Source organism: Bombyx mandarina, chromosome 10 (genome assembly GCF_030267445.1).
Source record: "Bombyx mandarina strain Sakado chromosome 10, ASM3026744v2".
In the NCBI taxonomy this organism is placed as follows: domain Eukaryota; kingdom Metazoa; phylum Arthropoda; class Insecta; order Lepidoptera; family Bombycidae; genus Bombyx; species Bombyx mandarina.
The window spans coordinates 5,038,464-5,059,751 of record NC_143217.1 but is presented as its reverse complement, the minus strand read 5'-3'; the positions used below and the strand labels follow the sequence as shown (position 1 = coordinate 5,059,751).

General features: G+C 35.1%; 1 protein-coding gene across 1 annotated transcript in view; it reads left to right on the top strand.

Moving 5' to 3' along the window:
* The first annotated feature begins 1,258 nt into the window (after nucleotides 1-1,258).
* LOC149502173 (uncharacterized) overlaps nucleotides 1,259-21,288 on the top strand; it is a 28,125-nt gene continuing 8,095 nt past the window's right edge. The window contains exons 1-23 of the mRNA XM_089730487.1: nucleotides 1,259-1,285; nucleotides 2,699-2,833; nucleotides 3,485-3,638; nucleotides 4,991-5,135; nucleotides 5,477-5,596; nucleotides 5,738-5,831; nucleotides 6,270-6,389; nucleotides 6,478-6,719; nucleotides 7,685-7,802; nucleotides 7,881-8,013; nucleotides 8,447-8,565; nucleotides 9,030-9,142; nucleotides 9,841-10,050; nucleotides 10,659-10,770; nucleotides 12,949-13,066; nucleotides 14,610-14,752; nucleotides 15,204-15,326; nucleotides 16,027-16,131; nucleotides 16,833-16,912; nucleotides 17,278-17,439; nucleotides 17,731-17,889; nucleotides 18,994-19,094; nucleotides 20,189-20,375. Coding sequence (XP_089586613.1) covers nucleotides 1,259-1,285; nucleotides 2,699-2,833; nucleotides 3,485-3,638; nucleotides 4,991-5,135; nucleotides 5,477-5,596; nucleotides 5,738-5,831; nucleotides 6,270-6,389; nucleotides 6,478-6,719; nucleotides 7,685-7,802; nucleotides 7,881-8,013; nucleotides 8,447-8,565; nucleotides 9,030-9,142; nucleotides 9,841-10,050; nucleotides 10,659-10,770; nucleotides 12,949-13,066; nucleotides 14,610-14,752; nucleotides 15,204-15,326; nucleotides 16,027-16,131; nucleotides 16,833-16,912; nucleotides 17,278-17,439; nucleotides 17,731-17,889; nucleotides 18,994-19,094; nucleotides 20,189-20,375 — 3,020 coding nt within the window. The remainder of the gene's footprint in view (nucleotides 1,286-2,698; nucleotides 2,834-3,484; nucleotides 3,639-4,990; nucleotides 5,136-5,476; nucleotides 5,597-5,737; nucleotides 5,832-6,269; nucleotides 6,390-6,477; nucleotides 6,720-7,684; nucleotides 7,803-7,880; nucleotides 8,014-8,446; nucleotides 8,566-9,029; nucleotides 9,143-9,840; nucleotides 10,051-10,658; nucleotides 10,771-12,948; nucleotides 13,067-14,609; nucleotides 14,753-15,203; nucleotides 15,327-16,026; nucleotides 16,132-16,832; nucleotides 16,913-17,277; nucleotides 17,440-17,730; nucleotides 17,890-18,993; nucleotides 19,095-20,188; nucleotides 20,376-21,288) is intronic.

Below are 21,288 nucleotides of genomic sequence, written 5' to 3'. Positions count from 1 at the left end.
AATTATAGTCGAATTTCAACTACTGCGGGACCTCTAGACTTTATAAATAAATTAAAACAGAAAGACGTGAATGAAGTGCCAATCTTTTTGGTGGTAAAAAAATCCCGTTCCATAGAGGTATTCTGCTTGTAGGTACTATTATAAAACTAGCAGAAACGAATAAGTGTATTGAAGATGTCTAAAAATGCGATGCGATATTTAGATGAGAATGTGACATTTGTTATCCTTTTCTATCTTTGATCCTTCGCTTCGTTTCTTTGTTGACCCATGAAAAAACTGTTTTTAATATTGGCTGACTGGATTGATGGACAGCAGCTAAAAACAAGACAAAAGTTGAGATTCTATCTTGATAGTATACATAATACAATACAGCAGATACATAATACACAGAAAATAATAATAATAAAATACACATTGTTTAATAAAAAAAGTGTAACGAATCTAAGATGTTCTTTTATTGCCCTTGTAGGCAGACGAGCATACGGCCCACCTGATGGTGAGTGGTCACCATCGCCCATGGACCTCAGCAATGCCAGGACCACAGCCAAGCCGCTGCCTACTCTGTACACTACTCCCTACAAGCCTCGTGTGTGTTCTCATGTTAATGTGGATTTAAATATTTTATTCCAAAATTCATATCAAATTATTATATTTATCAATAACTAGCTAACCCGGCAGACTTCGTAGTGCCTCAATCGGTAAATAAAAGACCTAAACCTTTGTATAAAACAAACTTAAAACAAACAAAAGGAATCCGTTCGACGGGGGACAAATCAAGGGAAAAACAAAATGTTATTTTTATTTAATTCCGAGCATTTTCATATATATCTACCTTTTAAGCCTTCTCTGGACTTCCACAAATAATTCAAAACCAAAATTAGCCAAATCGGTCCAACCGTTCTCGAGTTTTAGCGAGACTAACGAACAGCAATTCATTTTTATATATATAGATAGAAGAAGAAGATAGATGAAAGCGAAGAGTTTTCAGAATTCAGTAATTATCATATTGTGATTTAGACTTATGATGAACTCACTATTAAAACTTATTCTACATAAAAGTGACTGGCCACTTTTAAAATGAAAAAGTATACATGTCAATTTAAGAGACTACAGTATTTTTGTCAAATTTTTAATAGTGGCGTCAACAACAACTGTCAAAAATTATAACCGAATATTGGAATTATTTATTCACCAAATTAAAATATTACTTTCTAAAATATGGCATGGATTCTTGTATTATTCTTTCAATGATTTTGAAATGCAGAAAAGCTTGAGTTTGGAAAAGGTAAATCTTATTTTTGAGATTTAATAACAGATCATGAATGTTCTTAATACCCACTTGACTTATAACACTATAAACGCTTATACGTAAATCTAAACAAATATTCCTTAATTCATTAACGAAATTATTGATAACTAGCGGCCCGCTCCGGCTCCGCTCGGGTCAACAACAATTTCAATGATATTTGACGTTGTTTTATTTTTTTAAATAAAATAACACTTATTGCGGCATAACTGTAACAGTTAGACATATGCTGTCGCGACACTTTTTACAAATAATAATGTGTTCTACAAAGTTGTAGTACATAATTTTATTCTATCATCAATAATTTTCGTAGGGCACGCGATGTAAAGAATGTTTTAGGTCATTTTTTTACACCTTGGGTTACATTATTGGAGTTTTAGTAGGGATCCCTAATGTTTTTCAAAAAAGATTATAGCTTATGTCACTCGGGAATAATGTAGCTTCCAAACAGTGAAAGAGTTTTTCAAATCGGTTCAGTAGTTTCCGAGCCTATTCAATACAAACAAACAAACAAATCTTTCCTCTTTATAATATAAATCCTCTTTAGTATAGAAGTATAGACAACAAAAATAATAAAATTAACAAATTCCAAGAACTTGTGTAAAGGAACCTTGTTATCAGATTTTTTATGAATTTTATACTTTATACTTGTTTTTAACATTGTGTATCTGAAAGCGTGTTGGTTTTTTATTTGCGTAGTTTCTGGTACCTACTTCTTTTACTTCGAAACGAAGCAACTAATTGACACGTTTTAAAGTGATTGTTTTAGTTCAAGAGAGTGACATAGGCCATCTTCTGATACATCCCCAAAATACATATCATTAACACGGAAAACTGTTTTATTATCTGTAGAAAAATTACAGGACAGCCTAGAAAAAATAATTCATACTATTCATTGACTGGTAAAGTCGCGGGTAGCACCTAGTTATACCACACTTATAATGCTTCGGCTTACAAGAACAATGAAAATTTCAATACAGTAAATATTCTATATATACTTATAAACTTAAATATACTTATATATAATACGTACTGGCAAACGCAGTGTGGGACGGCCACCAAATGGACCGGCGACCTGGTGAAAATTGCTGGTTCAACACTGGGTCACGTTGGATGCAGGTGGCAACGGACCGGCCGCACTGGACATCAGTTGGAGAGGCCTATGTTCAGCAGTGGACAGTGGACAGGCTGAGATGATGATCATGATGATGAAATATTCATTAGTTACATATTTTAGGCGTAATTAATTATGTGACACAATTTAAGCAAACGTCTGCGTCTCAAATGGTATCTATTTTTTCGTAATATTACGAAGCCTAGGTACTAAGAACTAGTATCATACGTATTGCATGAACAAGTAATTCTCGAAACTGTATTTATTTTTACCTACAGGTAAATGGTACAGAAGTGGTTATATCAAATGCAAGGAAACCAAATTTATTCCATCAATCTTACGGGTCAGTATACGAACAACATTTTGATTTCTTAAATCAAGAAATAAACGAGAATTATTTATGCGGCCGTCTGGTGTAGTGGTAAGTGACATGGTCACTACACAAGGGGGTCGCGGGTTCGAATTCCGCCAAGGGAAGATATTTGTATGATAAATATAAATGTCTTTTCCAGGGTTATGGATCTATATTAAATATATGTATGTGTATAATAAAAATCTTACATTTATTTCCGTTATCTGGTACCTGTAACACAAGTTCTTTACGAACTTATCACGGGACCAGTTAACGTGGCGTGATTGTTAATAAATATTAATACATATTAATTTATTTATTTATTATTATTTTATTTATTTATGTACACACAAAAAAGAAGACATAGTACAGAGTAATAAGAAAATTATGTACAAAGGCAGTGCTTATTACTTGGAATTACTTAATTGAGATTAAAATTTTTCCTTCAATAATATTAGGCCACATGATCTGGAAGTTTTTAATGATGACTCCGATGGTACTTTTGTATTTAATTAGTTGTGCATTTGTTTTTATTGGTGTGAAATAAAACACAGTCGTATCTAATTTGTAAGCTGACAGTTGCAATCAAAAACGTTGATTAATATACTTTGGTACCTAATAATAACATTCCCTCTTTTGAAACGATTTCTCTTTAAATTTATAGGGTATGTTTGTAAGATATCTGGAACTGAACATGTTTCACTTCTAATAGCATGCCAACTATTCTAAAATTGAAATTTTCAGTAGCCTTCGAAAAAGAAAGGGAAAAGTCTGTAGAAACATTTTCGAAGAGTACTGTATAACAATAAAACCTAAGCTGCACAGAAGTAATTCCTTATCGGATTTGAATACGAACAGTGATTTCAGTGAGTTTTTAGTTAGTATTTTCAACTATTAATACTTTGAATTACATAATATTATAATAGTAAAGGATTTATTGGGGTTTTAAGCCAATTTCTAGTCGGATTTGCACCGACACAGAAAGAGAGAAATAAATTTCCTAAATAAAATTTCGCAAGACTTGCGAAATTTTAAATAAGAAGACTTCTTATTTATTTGTTTTTTTTTATTGCTTACATGGGGGGACCAGTTCACAGCCTACTTGGTGTTAAGTGGCTACTGGAGCCCATAGACATCTACAACGTAAATGCCGCCACCCACCTTGAGATATGAGTTCTAAGGTCTCTCAGTATAGTCACAACGGCTGCCCCACCCTTCAAACCGAAACGCATTACTGCTTCGCGGCAGACTCACAAGAGGTCCTACCACCAGTAAAAAATTATTTGTATTTACTATTTGTATTTGTACTTAGACGGCTGAAAAAGCTCATTTGCAGCCTATCTGATCTTAAGTGATTACCGGAGCCCTTAAGAATCACACCGTAAATGCCGCCACCCCCCTTGAAACTCGAGGTATTGTATATGTATGTCTCAATTGTGCAAGAATGAATAACGCAAATATATTTTTCGGAATTGAATGCATTACGCACTGTTATTCCTCTATCGTGAAAGTTATTTTTAGACATAAGATAAATGTTCAATTATATAAATTGGTACCTGCGATTAAACGCGATGACTAAGACTGTAAAATTCCTAAATGGTTGTCCTAAATGTAAAAATGTAATTTTTTTTAAAGTGTGTACTTATCAAAAAAAATTATCGCTAAGATACGTAGAAAGGTAGCATTGTCTGTGCACATAATGTCTGCCAAATGTAGATGACAAATAACTTAAAGCGACATACGACATTATTGATAGAAAGATATGAACATGTAAAGTACAATTTTAGGTATTTATTCATAGTTTTATTTTGTTTGTTCAATACTCGAAATTCAACCATAATCACTATTACCTCAAGGTTTAAATTCATTTCATAGATTATATTCTCTCTTCTTTCGTTGCAGTTTATCATGTAGCAAAATTATCAGGAATCATCATCTTATTTAATAAATAACGTGTAATTAGATGAGATTTGCAAATGCAATTTGAGATTTGCAAATGCAATTTGAGATTTGCAAACTAAATAGTTTTATTTATCATAAAATGAAAACAAATTTCACCTTAATGCCTGTGAAAAATACTATTTGTTGCTTTATTAAAATTATCGCTAAATCTGGTTTCAATTATTTAATATAACCCAGAGTAAATCAAAGGCTCTTCCCGGTTTTTTAATTTGTCTATATTCAATTTAAATAAAACAATTATTGATTAATTTTACAGCAACAAATTATTTACTAAATCGAAAAATCAATCCAGATGAGAACAGAAGAGATTTGATTTACGGTAGTGCTGGAGACGCTACTCTGAATTACCATCGAAACTCAATAGACAAACAAACTTACATGCCTTGGAATTCTAAAGGAAGGTAGAAATTATAAAAGTATTCGTATTTATTTATTTATTTGGGAAACAAACAGTACAATACAAAACATACAATATTTAAAAAAAAATAGCTAAAACAATAACCAAATATGTTTCCACAATCAAAATCACATATAAGTAGACAGTGAACAAGAAGAGAAATTTAGAAATTTAAATTACAAAAAAACAAAAGCAACACAATACGCACATATAATTTTATACATTAACTCACACTATAAAACTACAACACTTATCGGGCCAAATCACCCTATAAACACTCCAAATGCGTTCACAAACAATATTTGGTCACTTTGTATTTATATTGTAAGTATTTTATTCATTCAGAAAACATAAGAAGAAAGGAATGTCTCCGGAAACGTATAATTCAAAATATCCCTATGATTACATGAACAATATACGGGACGTTGCCAACGAAAACATCTCCTCCTGCGCTGAAAATTCTAGGTAAAGTATTTCATTAGTTCTATTTTCAGTCGTAGCATACATAGCTCCCGAAATAGATTCATAAACAGCTCCTCCTTGCATTTCCTCCAAACGTATCTGTTGCGAGAATTGAATGTTTAGTTTAGCATTTAATATTTTTAGTGTTTGCAGTACAGATCAAGAGGGTTTCCAAAAGGCAGAGGCGTTTCCTTTCAAACATACGCCAAGCGGTTATCTTAAGGTCCAGTCGAATCAAGTAAGGAGACGGTCAGGTTTAAAAAAAAAAAAACTATTCTTATAAGTAACTAGCTGTACCCGTCTGCTTCGCTGGGCATTTAAAATTAACATTATTATTTCTCACCCCCAGAAAGATTCTCATTATTAACGCCCCCGCAACTGGTGTAGGGAGTCCAACACTCGTATAAATATTAGCCTATCCATTAAGTACATGTATTTTCTACATAGATACCAAGTTTCAAGTCAATCCGATGCATGGTTCAGTAGTTATAAAGGAACATCCGTAAAAACCACTGTAGATTTATATATTAGTATAGATAAACTGAAAAAGGTCCTTCACTACTAGTGAACGTTTTTCATGTAACGTAGAAATGATTTTGAAAATTGAGAGGATTTGTTATACATACGTACGTTTGATATTCGTGGCTAGGAAGTGAAAATATTTTTTTTTACGCAGGTTGTATTCCAATCATCAACAGTAGGAGTTCTACTCGCAGACCCAACGCAAGCCAAAGTTAAAGTTAAATTTGAAGGAAAAGCCGCCGGTGAACCAGACGATGACACATCAGAAAATTTTGTATGCAATCGTAAAATCTGTCACCAAAATAATAAACAGACTTTTATCCAGATTCTAATTCGAACTCTATTATCGTTTTAAATTTTAGGAAAATGATCTTGAACCCGAACCCCTATTGCGATTTGGTAATAGAGAAAATATACAAGTAAGAAACGCAGATGTTAAAACTAGAGTGAAAAATAGCAAATCGGTTAGTAGTAAAGATGAAAAAGGAAAAGACTTGGCTAGCCTCGGCTACACTACATCGGAACCAATAGATTGGATGCGGGTTCAGTTACCAAAAAAACAAGACCTATTCCAAGAGTTCTATCGAAGAGTCCACAACTTCATGTACGTTTATTTAAAATAGTCATAAAACCAATATACAACGGAACACTATCGTTGTCGGCTATATTCAGAAGTGACGGAACCAATTAATAATTAAAAACAAATGACTAAGACTAGTTAATACAAAATAATAACTACTAAACTTGATTTGTAAACAAGCTAATGTAACCTAGACATTTAAAGAAGTTACCGCAAAACAGTCATTCAAATGCGTGTAGCCATGCAAAAGTATTAGTATAAAATCAATTTGATATAGTTTATAAGTTCACTGGCCCGTGTGTTGTTAAACAATTATTCATGGATAGCGTGAGGACATAATCGAAATCCTCCGAAGTGATATCCTCTAGATTGTACATGTGACTATTTCGTTGTACAAATAGACAAGACAACGATAGATGATCAGTTGGGTCAGTCACATGTCAGTTGCGAGAATTTAAAAATGTACTTAACCATTAAAAAGCGTTATTGTATCGTGCGGAAACGTCATGGGGTGCTGGCACGGTGGAGCTGTCTGTCAATGCTGAATTTGAATCTGCAACTAGTCTGCCATGAGTAACTTCGTGATCAATGAGCCCTAAATTGAAATTGAATCTAAAACATTTAATTTTTAGACCATTTAAAAAAATACAAGACCTGATAAGAATTTTTAATATCGAGAAAATGCTATTGATTTCTTATAATGCTGTGAGGTAACGTGATATAAATATCGCTGCCTATTGATTACTAACAGCAACGTCGTGTTGTTTCTTCGTAACGCCATTAGCAATAAATAAGCTAAGTGTAATAACTGTAAAGTTTTACAAAACTGTAAAACAGTTTAGTTTTATTAAAATTAAATTATACTGTTGATACCAGTCAACAGCACCTATTATTATCCTAATCACAAAGATAAAAATGTATTAAATATTTCTTTATCTTGTAATCATTTTCCAGCAGCGTACCTACTTTTACTGATACATGATTTGCAGAAATACCGACGCTGTGGTCCGTATCGATAATAATGAATTACGTTGTCATCAAATAGTTTTGCAAGTTTATTCTTCGTTCTTCGATGCTAATGTCAATAAAGAAATCGATTTACCATCGGTAAATTATCAACGTTCTTCTAAACGAATGCGTATCCGATATCGAAATACTAATTTATAATTTTATTACGATTTTTAGTCCAAAGTAACACCGGAAGCTTTCCGTTCAATCTACGAATGGATGGTTTATAATGGTTGCGAAAGTAATAAGGTTCTTAAAAGGGAAAACATATTGGACATTTTCTGTGCTGCACAATATCTGTCAATTAAAGGTATTTAGTGTATACAATTGATTTTACGCTTTTTATTTTTAAAATATAAAAACGTATTATCTTTGTCGTTTATTTCGATTAAGACCAAACTTTGTACAGTTTTTCAACGAAGGTTTTTACCGTATATCCAAACAAAGTATATCAAATGTACAACGTATATCAAATGGGGTGCTATTTGTTTCAACAATGTTAATGGATTGAAAAGTGTTCAAGTAATATGTTTGTTAAAGCCACTGCAGGCAGCCGAAATTAAGGCCTACTTAATTATCATTATCGCTCATAGACATTACCAATAATAAGGCCACAACCAAACGCGCCACCTACCAGGGCTAGTACATCGTAGTGATATAAATAATATTTGCCCAGTTTCAATACCTATTGAAAATAATCCTAAAAAAACTTTTTCGCTCCGTTTTCATCTCATAACTTTCAGATTTAGAAGACCAATGCCGGGCGTTTATATTAAACGAGAATTTATTCTGTGAGGATACAGCATTCGCTTTGTTCAGGGAAGCAAAACTAAAAGGGATGACCCCCGTTGTGGATATAATGGTATTTATTTAAAAAAAAAAACATTTTGTTATAAGCTATAGAGAGCTATGGTTATGCCTCAGTTGTATAAGTCGACGAGCCATATTAATGGACGTTGGTTCCAAACTCAATTCAATAATTTACAAGGGTTGGCAGGGTGGGAGTATTCACCAATACAAATTAACGTTATACATTTTTATAGTTTAATTCTGATGCCTACAAGTTTGTTCATAATAGACTCGAATATACAGGCTCATTATTTAGTTATCCCTTGAGGATCGAACATTTTAAGTAAATAAAGTTTCAAGTAAAATAAGTTCTAATCTAAAATAAGCTCTTTAACGTGTATTTTTCTTTAACAACTTAAATCAAAGACAACACTTTTATTTTCAATTAGGAAAAAATCATTACGATATCGTCTTCGTTCTAATTTTATTAATTCGACCTAAAGTTATTTTATTGGCATTAATTATTTTATTTTTAAGGTACCACGTGTAATGCGATTCTTCCTTCCGCTAGTCGCGTCTAAAGATTTTTTGGATCTCGATCAGGAGGAAGTTATGATCTTTCTCAAATCAAACTACATTTGCGTTACCAGGTAATCATAAAACAACATCATAGTATTATTTCTTCGATGAATTTCAATGCTTAAAGTCTGAAAAGCTATTTTGCTTTTTAAACTATTATTATAAAAACCAAACTCGATTAATTCTTGATAATGGTCATGTTACGCTCTTCTGGGACCGATCTATTATCACGGACAGGGTTATTTCACCAATGAGATATCGGTATATAGATTGATCCGTGTATAGATAGAGCCGTGTCAATTCTTCATGAGAAGAACTTCGAAAAAAATGAAAGAGATAAATTGATAAAATATGATAATTAACAAATTTTTGGAATGAAGTTCCTTATGGGACCATGCGGAGAGGTACCCTAACCGGGAAAAAACGTCCGTAACGTAAGATTTTTATTAGTAATGTACACAGTGTACGACTTAACTTTGTAATAACGTACAAAAAATAACATATTTTTTTATCATTCATTGACCAAGATCTCAGAGCGATCGTTTGCGCAATACAACTAACTTTTAAGCAAACAACCGTGAAGGAAGTGTACCACAATAAGTTCGCACGTTACCGAATGACCGTGGGTTGTTGCGAAACCTCCAGTTTTATTTTCTTTATACCTCGAATAGAACTTAAAATTAATATTTTTATAATAAGGAACTTCGTTCCTATCCGGTGTCCCACAACACCACACATTTTTTATTTATTTTAATTTTCATCCCTCTAGCGAAATGGAAGTGCTTATGGCTGGAGTGCGTTGGTTACACGGCGATTGGTCTTCGCGTCGTCATTACGCTATTGAAATAATGCGTTGTGTCCGCTTCGGTTTGATCTCGCCGTGGCAGCTAGTTGACATCAAGCGTAATCCGGACAATTCGGAAATCTTGGAGATTGTCAACGAGCCTGAAGTACAGCAGATGGTTGACGACGGACTTGCGTTAGTTACCGTTGTAAAAGTAGTTTGGAACAAAGAGCATTTATTATTTTTTGATTGTAACATAAGTGTTTTGCGAACAGATCGGTGAAACTAGAAAATATACTAAATTATTATAATAAGCCCTATAGCTGTTCTCACGGGATGATCTATACTAATATATAAATCTACAGTGGTTTTTACGGATGATCCGTTATAACTACTGAACCATGCATCCGGTTGACTTGAAACTTGGTATCCATGTAGAAAATACATGTACTTAATGGATAGGCTAATATTTATATGAGTGTTGGACTCCCAACACCAGTTGCGGAGGCGTTAATGATGAGAATCTTTGTGGGGGCAAAAAATAATAATGTTAATTTTAAATGCCCAGCGAAGCGGACGGGTACAGCTAGTGATGTCTTAATCATACTTAATACCGATAACATATTTACAAAATGAAAAACAAAGCCAGGGAACAATGGCCACGAAACGAGTAAAAATGGATGATGAGGATTTTTCCTTATTGTCTAATTATCCAGATACGAATGTAGAATGGAAAACAAGAAGACATCCTTGTAGTAAATTTTTGATACATACTTTATATCGTGTTAATATTTTAATTACAGTTATGTAATCATAAAGTATTGGTACGGGAACAATTCAAAGAACTATTATCACTGGATCGACGTTCTGGGTCTCACAGAACCGGCCGAAAGGAATTGGATCGGTGATGAAAAGGTTAATTGAATATCTCAATACTTTTCCAGTTGCCAGTGACTGATTTAGGCTTGATGCCGTCCTAGGCCCTGTTTATCGCGCTGCCCCTAATGTTAGAATAAATTTTACTAGATGATGACCGAGCTTTGCTCGTTTTATTTTTTGATAACTCCATCTTGTTGTCTTGAAAGCGGTTAGTTGCCCTCAATTAAGAAAAATAGTATTATTATTCGCCAATAGATGTCGGGAAGAGTTGATTATTGAAAACACGAGTAAAACAACATTTTCTGAAAATAAATCGTAACTAGATCGATTTATCACCCCCGAAATCCGCCGTTTCCGATATTCAGATTATATACATATATATTAAGATACAAGAATTGCTCATTTAAAGGTATAAGATTAATTGTGATCTAATATTTTTATTTCAAATTTAAAATAACTTTATTTTATTTTTTATATAGTAATCTGTACTTATTTTCAAAGGAGACTACTTTTTTTTCGTCTCAGAAATTAAAAATGAATTTGAAAATTTGTCGCCCCTCAAATCATGCCACCCGTAACAAGGCGTATCAAGACGTAAATCCATTTAACAGTATATGGCTACACTACGGAGCAATGATATGTTCATGTTTTAAAAATCTTTCATATATGATCTCTTTAATTAAGCATGCTTGTCTATACATGTAGCATTTATATTAATGTCTCAATCAGCTTTACATGCTTACAAGCTTTACAGCCTTTTACATGCTATTTTTGTTTTATCGCTCGTTTTATCAATGTCATCACTCATGTCATTTGCTGGTGGTAGGACGTCTTAGAAGTTCGCACGGGCAAGTACCACCACCTTATCTAATTCTACCGTGAAGCAGTAATGCGTTTCGGTTTGAAGGGTCGGACAGCCGTTGTACTGTAAAAACTGAGACTATAAATACTAACCCTTTAGAACTCTTGTCTTAAGTTGAGTGGCGGCGTTTACGTTGTAGATGTGTATGGGCTCCGATAACCACTTAACACCAGGTGGGCCGTGAGCTAGTCCGCCCATCTAAGCGACAAAAAAATTGTCATTCTTCCTTTTATTTTTTAATTTACTCCAAATAGGTTGAAGTCGTTCTACATTGAATAGGTTTATTCACATTTCCCATAAAAAAATAAAAAAATATCTGGACAATACGAATATAGATATAAAATGTATAGAGTCAGTATAGTATAGCATAGTATAGTATAGTATATGTCAGTATAGAGTACTTGATTCCCATGATTTTTTTATTATCCGCGAAACAGTGTGTGTCAACAACAATGTGCCACACGCAGTGAAACTTGCTATTTTTAAATATGTACACAGGTTTAATAACTGAATGTTTTAGATCTATGTATACATAAACAGGGAAAGATACTTCCAACTCTCCAAATTATGTTACACGCATTTGTCAAAATACACATTGTATATCGTTATATCACACAAAAATAACATAATGAAAATTAAAAATAATCAAAGGAGAATGTAAAGCTTTAATTTCATTAGCAATTTTCCAAAAAAAATATAACCTTTTTTTTTCTTCTGGTAACTATGGACGTGCTTCAGTTCTACCTATTATTGTGTTTTGGAAATGGTTATGTAGTTTTTATTAATTAATTTAATGGTTAGTTTTTTCTAATTAAAAAAAATATAGAGCAAGTTAATTTTAGCCGATGTAAAAATCTATTTTTTTCATCAGTCTTTTTTTGGGAAAGTTTATATTTTTTTATTATACGATAAGGGAATTTGTAGATATCATTCATATAATTAATTATGACGTGATTTCATTTAAATGTGGAATGGACGAGTCATTAATCAAGTCTAAATAACTCTTGACATTGAGCTTATATTTACATGATTACATTGATTACATTTTGAAATGATGAATCTTAAGCCTGTATATTTTTCTTATATTACTGTTGAACAAAAAATAAACTTTCAAATAAGCGTTGATTCATGAAACTAAATCTTAATCGTTAAAGCTTAATTACTAAAGAATTCTTTTTTTAAATTAAATTTAGGAAATATTGCAAAGCATTACAATAGATAAAGAATTCAAACTTTCCTTAACAACGAAAATTTGCATATATTCTGCCGGCAGTTTCATAACAGATAAACATTATTAAATTACGGCGCCGGTGCTTGCCGAATTCATAAATCGATTAACGTTTACATTTCAGAACCACGTGACGTACAAGGATTTCCTAAAATACCTCGAACAGTTCATGGTCCCGAGAGACCAGATGTATCAACAGATGGCGATGATGCAGCCGCCTAGGAGGAGCGAAGATTTACCGGGTTCAGTTAAATTATCTATATTAATATATAAATCTACAGTGGTTTTTACGGATGTTCCGTTATAACTACTGAACCATGCACCCGATCGACTTGAAACTTGGTATCCATGTAGAAAATACATGTACTTAATGGATAGGCTAATATTTATATGAATGTTGGACTCCCTACACCAGTTGCGGGGGCGTTAGTGATGAGAATCTTTGTGGGGGAGAAATAATAATGTTAATTTTAAATGCCCAGCGAAGCGGACGGGTACAGCTAGTATGTTTTTAAAATTGATGTTGGTCTATTGCTCGCCGTTTTTGCTTTTTTATCCGAACGGGGTTCACGTTTGCGTGTAATGGAATCTTTTTTTTATTTAGAGTTGTTTCTAATTAATTAATATCTTTTTCGATTATTCAGGAAAGCATTTGATTTTGAAATCATTTAGTTAGGGACGGTTTTGCATATAATAACAAACGCTACCCCCAAGTATTGGATTTCATTCTTAACAATGTTTTTGATTCACCGTTACGATAACTTAGTAAGTATCGATGTCGCCCTGCACCTACTGTGCTATGAGAGTTTTCTTGAGACATCAGATCGAAGTTACTGTTGCATAAAAATGACGACTTCAGCGTTCGGTGTGCTTAGTGCGAGTTTTTTAACGTTCTCGATAGCGTAAAAGTTAACTCAAATTTGTATGGAGTTGCAACGTTTGACTACGTTTGCCGCTAGGGGCGCTGTTCCTACTGCATACAAATTACCTACACAGTTTCATTGGATTACTGTCACAATAGGTGGTAGGACCTATAGTGAGTCCGCACGGGTAGGTACCACCGCCCTGCCTATTTCTGCCGTGAAGCAGTAATGCGTTTCGGTTTGAAGGGTGGGGCAGCCGTTGTAACTACTGAGACCTTAGAACTTATATCTCAAGGTGGGTGGCGCATTTACGTTGTAGATGTCTATGGGCTCCAGTAACCACTTAACACCAGGTGGGCTGTGAGCTCGTCCACCCATCTAAGCAATAAAAAAAAAAAAAAAAAAAAGCGTGGTGAAGACCACCAGGACTTTAGACAAGATACATCCAAGAAATTAGCAAAAATAAAGAGAGACTTGTTTTTTACTAAGGACAATATTCGAATTAAAATCGTATAATGTATTTCAGCGCAATATAAAAACGTCAACAAATAACAAACGCCCTAGTTGTCCGTAACCAAAAAAAACGGTAAAATGTTCGAAATGTCAGAAATAATTTCGTGATATTCAAAACGCGAGATAAAACCTTAAAAATAATTGTAATTACTTATGTTCCAATTTCATTATCGAAATTCTTCTTATTCTTATTGTCAGTATCCAGAAAAGGCATATTTCGGACAATGTACAGACAGAACAAACTCGGCTGCTTATACTAATATATAAGCTATTATTCATTTTGTTCGTTTTCTTTTAAAAGCACATATACTAATGCATTAAAACATTGTCGCTGTCAAAAATTAATCCCTTATGAAAAATGAAGGCAATAGACAGATGTGTGAATATGTTATTCTTATATTAACGTCAGGCAGTTTACGAGGCATGGACAATGACAAAATGGAAATGAGAAGGCCGAAAATGGACTTTCCACTTCCAGCTACATTGAAAGGGTTGGCTAGTGTCAAGGATGATTTTCCTACGATGAGCGAATTCTTCGAAAGTAGAAGAAAGGCAAGTAGACTACAGATAAATTAAACGAGCCATAGATTATAAAGTACATCCTTATTTTGTTTCGATTTCGTACACTGATTAAAACTGTTTGGATTGATCTTGAATAGGGCTTTTTTGTGCTATTTTAAAAGAAGATATTTGTTATTGCACCGCTGTGGTAGAGAAACAATTTGTTTTTAAATTTTGCTTCTGAATATTTAACTAATACAAATATTAAAAAACGTACCATCAATAACAGCAATTACTTTCGCTTCACGCTTCATGAATGCTAATGACATGTCCTTTTTTAAACAAATTTTTAAAAGAGTTAGCGGCTTGGCTGTTCCTCTAGTTTTGTTATGTCCATGAACAAAAGCAATCACTCACCAGCAAATCTGCCGTAGGCTCGTCGGCCTTATAAACTAATAACATAAGATCCAAATTGAAAATAATGAGCACATATATTGTTTAGATGAAAAAAGGCAGTCAGTCTCCTTCGCCAGTTCGATCGCCACCTGTAGATCTAGAAATACCCGAATTGACTGATCGAAGGAATGCACAAGCTGAAAAACGTCCAAGAGAAATGAAGGCACCGGTGAAAATAACAGTTTCTAATTAACTTTGTATCTAATTTAAAAACAACTAAATTTTAATCTAATTTATATACTACGTAATTTGACGTGTACCTGGAACTGAATTTAAAACAAAATGTAGTGTATACATAAGTAATTAAATACAAATAATGCTTATGGTAACGAATATTCACGTGATCTACAATTGAATGATTGTATCGATGTTTAAGGAGCTAAATAAATTAGAGGACCCCAAGATTAAAAAATCACACAAAACGGACGCGTAAAAGGTTTTCAACAGATTCTGATTCACATTTGCAAATCTCATCCAGATTTGAAGTTTCCCCTTTTTTTTCGATTGGAAATTAATGTTTTAAGACGTAAATTTTTTGGAAGTTTTTAGCTCAGCTTTCTTTATGTGGTTACTGATCTGGGAAAATTACTATTAAATTCCGGTAATACGGATAATTGACCGCAAAAATAATCAGAACAGTGTTATCGACACGTGCGGCCCTACTAGCAGTAAGCTCTGTAATCGAAAGCCAAATAAGAACTAGTATTCGTACCATTCTCGTCCCTATCCAAATGTAATAGCAATGTTAAAAATTGTCTACCTTAAAATACTTAATGATTTAAAAAGGTATTTAAATTGAATTTGGTTTTGACCACAGATTTCTTTTTTGAATTTCTTTTTTGTCCAATCAATTACCTGTATGTTTTCAGGTTGGAAATCAGCAACAAGTGCAAATGTTTGAGCTACCCGAGAAGGAATCAGTTTTGAACAGCGAATCGAGTAGTGTTACCACAGAGAGCAGTGCAACCACTAGAGTAAGATACTTTATATGTTTCTTAGGCTATTATCCTTATGGCTGAAAAACTCAACTGGGGTTCTATCATATTATTCTATGAGTACAGGAATCAGTTTAAACTGTTGTATCCTCGACTTTGGCCGTATTGGACGATGCTGTAACTGCTCCTCACCAAATGGACTCGACTCCGTCTAAACTGGTGGTCGACTGGTGGTCCCTCTTGGGAGTCTGCACGGGTAGGTACCACCACCCCGCCTATTTCCGCCGTGAAGCAGTAATGCGTTTCGGTTCGAAGGGTGGGGTAGCCGTTGTAACTATATAGGTACTGAGACCTTAGAACTTATATCTCGAGGTGGGTGGCGCATTTACGTTGTAGATGTCTATGGGCTCCAGTAACCACTTAACATCAGGTGGGCTGTGAGCTCGTCCATCCATCTAAGCAATAAAAATAAATAAAAAATAAAAAGAAGATTCCCAAAATAATATTTGCTTTTAACATTGATAATACTAGAGGTAGATCCAGCCATTGCTAATGAAAAACTAATATAAGTTTCGTTTGACGAAGGATATGTATATTTCAGAAACCATTAAAATAAACCGCTTGTCACAACATGAATTTAAAGCTCCTTCGCCCAACCATTTACGCTCATATAAATAGAAACTTGATTGGTATATTAATTAATTGATTAATAACGTATAATTTATTTCATATATTTGTAGGAAAACTATGGAAACGAAAAACGACACAGTATAGCTGCTTCATACCTTGCCTCTGCTACTGCGGCTTTAGGATACAAAAGGTAATGTTTCTGTGATAATTTTTCACTAAAAACTGCGAATTAACGGCTAAATGCATGTTTTTTTTTAAAGATCATACAACGCAAACTAAAATATCTATTTTTTTTATTACCCTTGTAGGCAGACGAGCATACGGCCCACCTGATGGTGAGTGGCTACCGTCGCCCATGGACTTCAGCAATGCCAGGGGCAGAGCCAAGCCGCTGCCTACAATTTCCTAATCATAATAAAAGTGTAGAACCTATATTTCTCAGCTGTAATAAGCCTATCATCACTTTATTGCATATTTTTGCAAATTTGCTGCATTCGATTAAGGCAGCTGAAAATAAAGGTGTATCGTTATTGAAAAGAAGGTTTTAATGCACAGGAATTCACAAGTTCCATCGGCCTCTCGTGGACGCACAAGTGCAAACGTCAATCGCCAGGAAACGGCTCCGTCCACCGTTGCTCCGGCGGCTCCGAACAACGTGAACACCCCGCAGATATCACTCTTCAACCAATCGAAGGATTCAATAGCCAGAATTACCATGTAAGACTATCCACGCTAGTAACAAATAATAATCGTTTTTTTGCAAGTAATAGTATTTTAATTTGCAGTGCAGTGTTTCTTGGGCGCTGTGATATGTCTTTCTTCAAATGAGTTTTGCAGGGATACCCATTGGTACATAGCTGTGCATCAGACATTGCTGTCGTCCATGAACAACAGCAATTACTCAACATCAAATGGACCGAATGCTCGTCTTCCTACAAAGGCAGTAAATAAAGAAACTTCCCTAGCTCCCCAAAAAAAATACTACAAATAAATTTTAACTAATTCAAGGAACAAATTGTCGGCTTCAATCCTCGGACCAGCAAACAAGAAATACGTCGCAGAGGGATCTCTCTTCGATTGGGATAGAGAAACGGTATTGGTGTTTGGCGGGATCGATCCTCATACGACATACGGGGTTGGTAAGAACACGGGGAAAGAGATATACAGGTTTGAATCACAGCTCTGATTTTAAAGTTTATTTTAAGTTTATTATATATTTTGGCCACATACAAACTCCGGCTTTCAAAAGAACTCGCCTTCACGATCTTCGCCATGGCCTGTGCTTCTTCAATAATTAAAAAAGAAAAGAAAAGGAGCTTGGTCAGTGCCTATGGCATCACTATTGTTATTGTTCATAATGGGCGACGGTAGCTACTTATGCATAGGATGACATGACTGACCCTAGTGGCATTTGCAAAATTATATATGAAAATTTATCCAGTTTTAAGAATGGGGGATAATCGTTATATGTAAAATAGAATTGGGACTGCGACCTCATGTTTTGGTGGGTGGCGTCATTGACGTAATGTTTACGGGCTCTTATATCTACTTAACAAACAGATATCCGGGAGCTGCTCAGCACATGTAGAACAATCAAATAAAATTTTTGCTAAAAGCAAAATATTCTAAAGACACATACATACCTACAATGAGCATGATCGATGCGCCGCGTAACTTTGCTTTTATCGATCGCCGTAGTTGAGTTGGATATTGACGATGCCTGGAACTTGTGTCATCTCAATTTAGTACAAATCTAGGTACAAATTAGTGGCCACTGCTACTAAATTGTGTTTCTCAAAAAGATGTTATATTTTCTTTTCACTTCTATCTATTTATAAAGCAATCTTTGACGTATTCAATTTCTGTATATACATACGATATTTTAACTACCAGTGTGCTTAGTGCGAGTTTTTTAACGTTCTCGATAGCGTAAGAGTTTACTTAAATTTGTATGCAGTTGGAACAGCGCCCCTAGCGGCAAACGTAGGAAACGTTCCATCTCCATACAAATTTGAGTTAACTTTGACGCTATCGAGAACGTTAAAAACGCGCACTAAGCACACTGATCGAATTGAAATTGTCTAGTCAATAAAGTTTACGATAAATTTTCCGAAAAGCCTTAGACCGTAGCAAGCAAAGAGCATTTAATATTAAAATATTTATATTCAAAAGTGAATCTTTTCAATATATTCAAACATTTCCAATTTACATTAATAGTCTAAAGTATGATATAGAGATAGTTATCTTTAAAATATTGTGTTTGTCTAGCAGATTCGATCCTGTCTCGAACGTTTGGGACAACGTTGGAAACTTACCCGAACCGAGACATCATCACTCCATTGCCTTTTTAAGAGGACGAGTCTATCTTGTTGGTAAATATTAAAAGTTTGCTTTACAAACATTTGCCATATCTATTCTCGGCATCCTTGCAAACATTGTAAAGGCTTTTAATGTCATTGACTTGTCTGCATTTTATCTAAGGTCAATTGAGGACTAAGAGACAGGCTCTGATTTAAAATGTGTAGTATAATACCGTATGAAATTTATATTGTATCACAGGGAATTTAAAAACCAAAATACGCAAACAATGATTTGTGATGTTTATTCTATTCAAAAATTACTGTATTATTTTCTTTTATGAGAGTTAATTGAACTCCAATCGTTTCGAACTCCAATTATTTTATATTTTGACGTATTAACGCCTACTTTCAGAGAAACAATCGATCAGGCTTCATTCATAAACCAGAATTTAATAAAATGTAATCAATCATTGACAAATATAACTTAACATAAAATATAACTAGCCAAACATCTGCCATTTCGACCTACCAACTTCGCGTCCCACAGTTTTTTTTATTGATTGACCATTTGGTGTTAAGTGGCCACCAGAGCCCATAGACATCACCCCGTCAATACAGCCGCCAATTATAAGACATGAGTTCCAAGTCTCAGTTTTTACAGTACAACGGCTGCCCTGCTCTTCAGGCCGAATGCTTCACGGCAGAAATAGTCAAGGTGGTGGTATTCACCCACGCGTATATCACAAGACGCCCTATCACCATAAATACCGCCGCCTTAATTTTTACTTTGACGGGGGGAATGCTTTTTGAAATGCCAATGACCGATTATGCCTGATGAGGGATGACGTCACGCAGATGACCGGATGTAAGCTAGATCTAACAATTATGAGTTGTGTAGATCGCATATGGTTGAGATGCGCAATCCTATTACGAAAATGACCGCTGAGTTTCTCGCTGGATGTTCTCAGTGGGTCGCGATTTCGATCCGGTAGTACTCTCTGCGAAGTACTGCTCTTGCTAGGGCTAGTGTTAGCAAATTCTCTCAGGATGAACCCGTGAGCTGACCCACCCGTCCGGGTGTAGCTGAAATAGTCCTTAGGCTACCAGCGAATAGAGAGGGAAAAACACGAACATGCCCACACGACGTGTTAATTATTATTGTTCAGGAGGCGCAGACCCACGTGACGACGATCTCCGCGGCAAGTCGGTGGTCGTCTCAACCGTATGGAGCTTTGAGCCGGTCACCCGCGCGTGGTACAGCGAGAACGGACTCTCTACACCGAGAAAGAACTTTGGACTCATCGTTCACAAGATGGCGCTCTATGCTATAGGAGGGCAAGATAAAAAGGGCAAGTAAGGAATTGTTTTGCCGTCAATATATTATATTGTAAAACTATTAGTTATTTTTCCTAGTCGTACGTACACTCTTGACAGAGTGGTCGTGGTCGTGCATCAGTCGAAACCTGCGATAACGATGCATGCTCTTGCGGTGCGACGCCATGTGACACGATGTTTCGCAGAGTGAGAGCAATCATTTATGTTGGAGTGAGTCACAAATTTTAAGAGGTCGGTCCATCGCATTGGAGATCGTCCGCGAGAATTTTTGTCCTCGACTTTCTCTTGTACCACCAACCGCTCAATGGAGTCTTCATTACGAGCGATGTGCCCGAAGAACTTGAGAATTCGTATCTGGACTGTTGACGACAGTATCTTCTTGATGTTGAGCTCTTTCAGGATCGAAACGTTGGTACGGTGCAAAAACTATTAGTAGCGTAATTCTATATGAAATACTATTTACTATGGTAATTTATTTACTAGATAGATGGTAGGCCTCCCAGGTGGACCAACTACCTATTGAGGTTCGTGAGGATCCGCTAGGTGCAAGCAGCATAGGACCGATGTTTGTGGTGAGACTTGGGTGAGGCCTATGTCCAGCAGTGGACGTCTGTGGGCTGATAGAATAGAATAACAAAATGGTAGATTTTACCGATTGAGTTTTTCAATGGATCCTCTCCGTGGGTAGCAAGAGCAGTGCTTCGCAGAATCTACCACTGGATCGAAAACGCGACCCACTGAGAAGATTCCGGCGAGAAACTCAGTAGGCTGTGTCTATGGGTAGTGGGTTAATTTACATTAATGTAATAGTTTTATATTCGATATTGTATTGCATGGGCGCATACTATCATTTTTTGGACATGTCTCCCGCCGAGGAAATGACTCCATAGAGTGCCTTGTCGTTCAGGGCAAAGTAGAAGGCACCAGACCG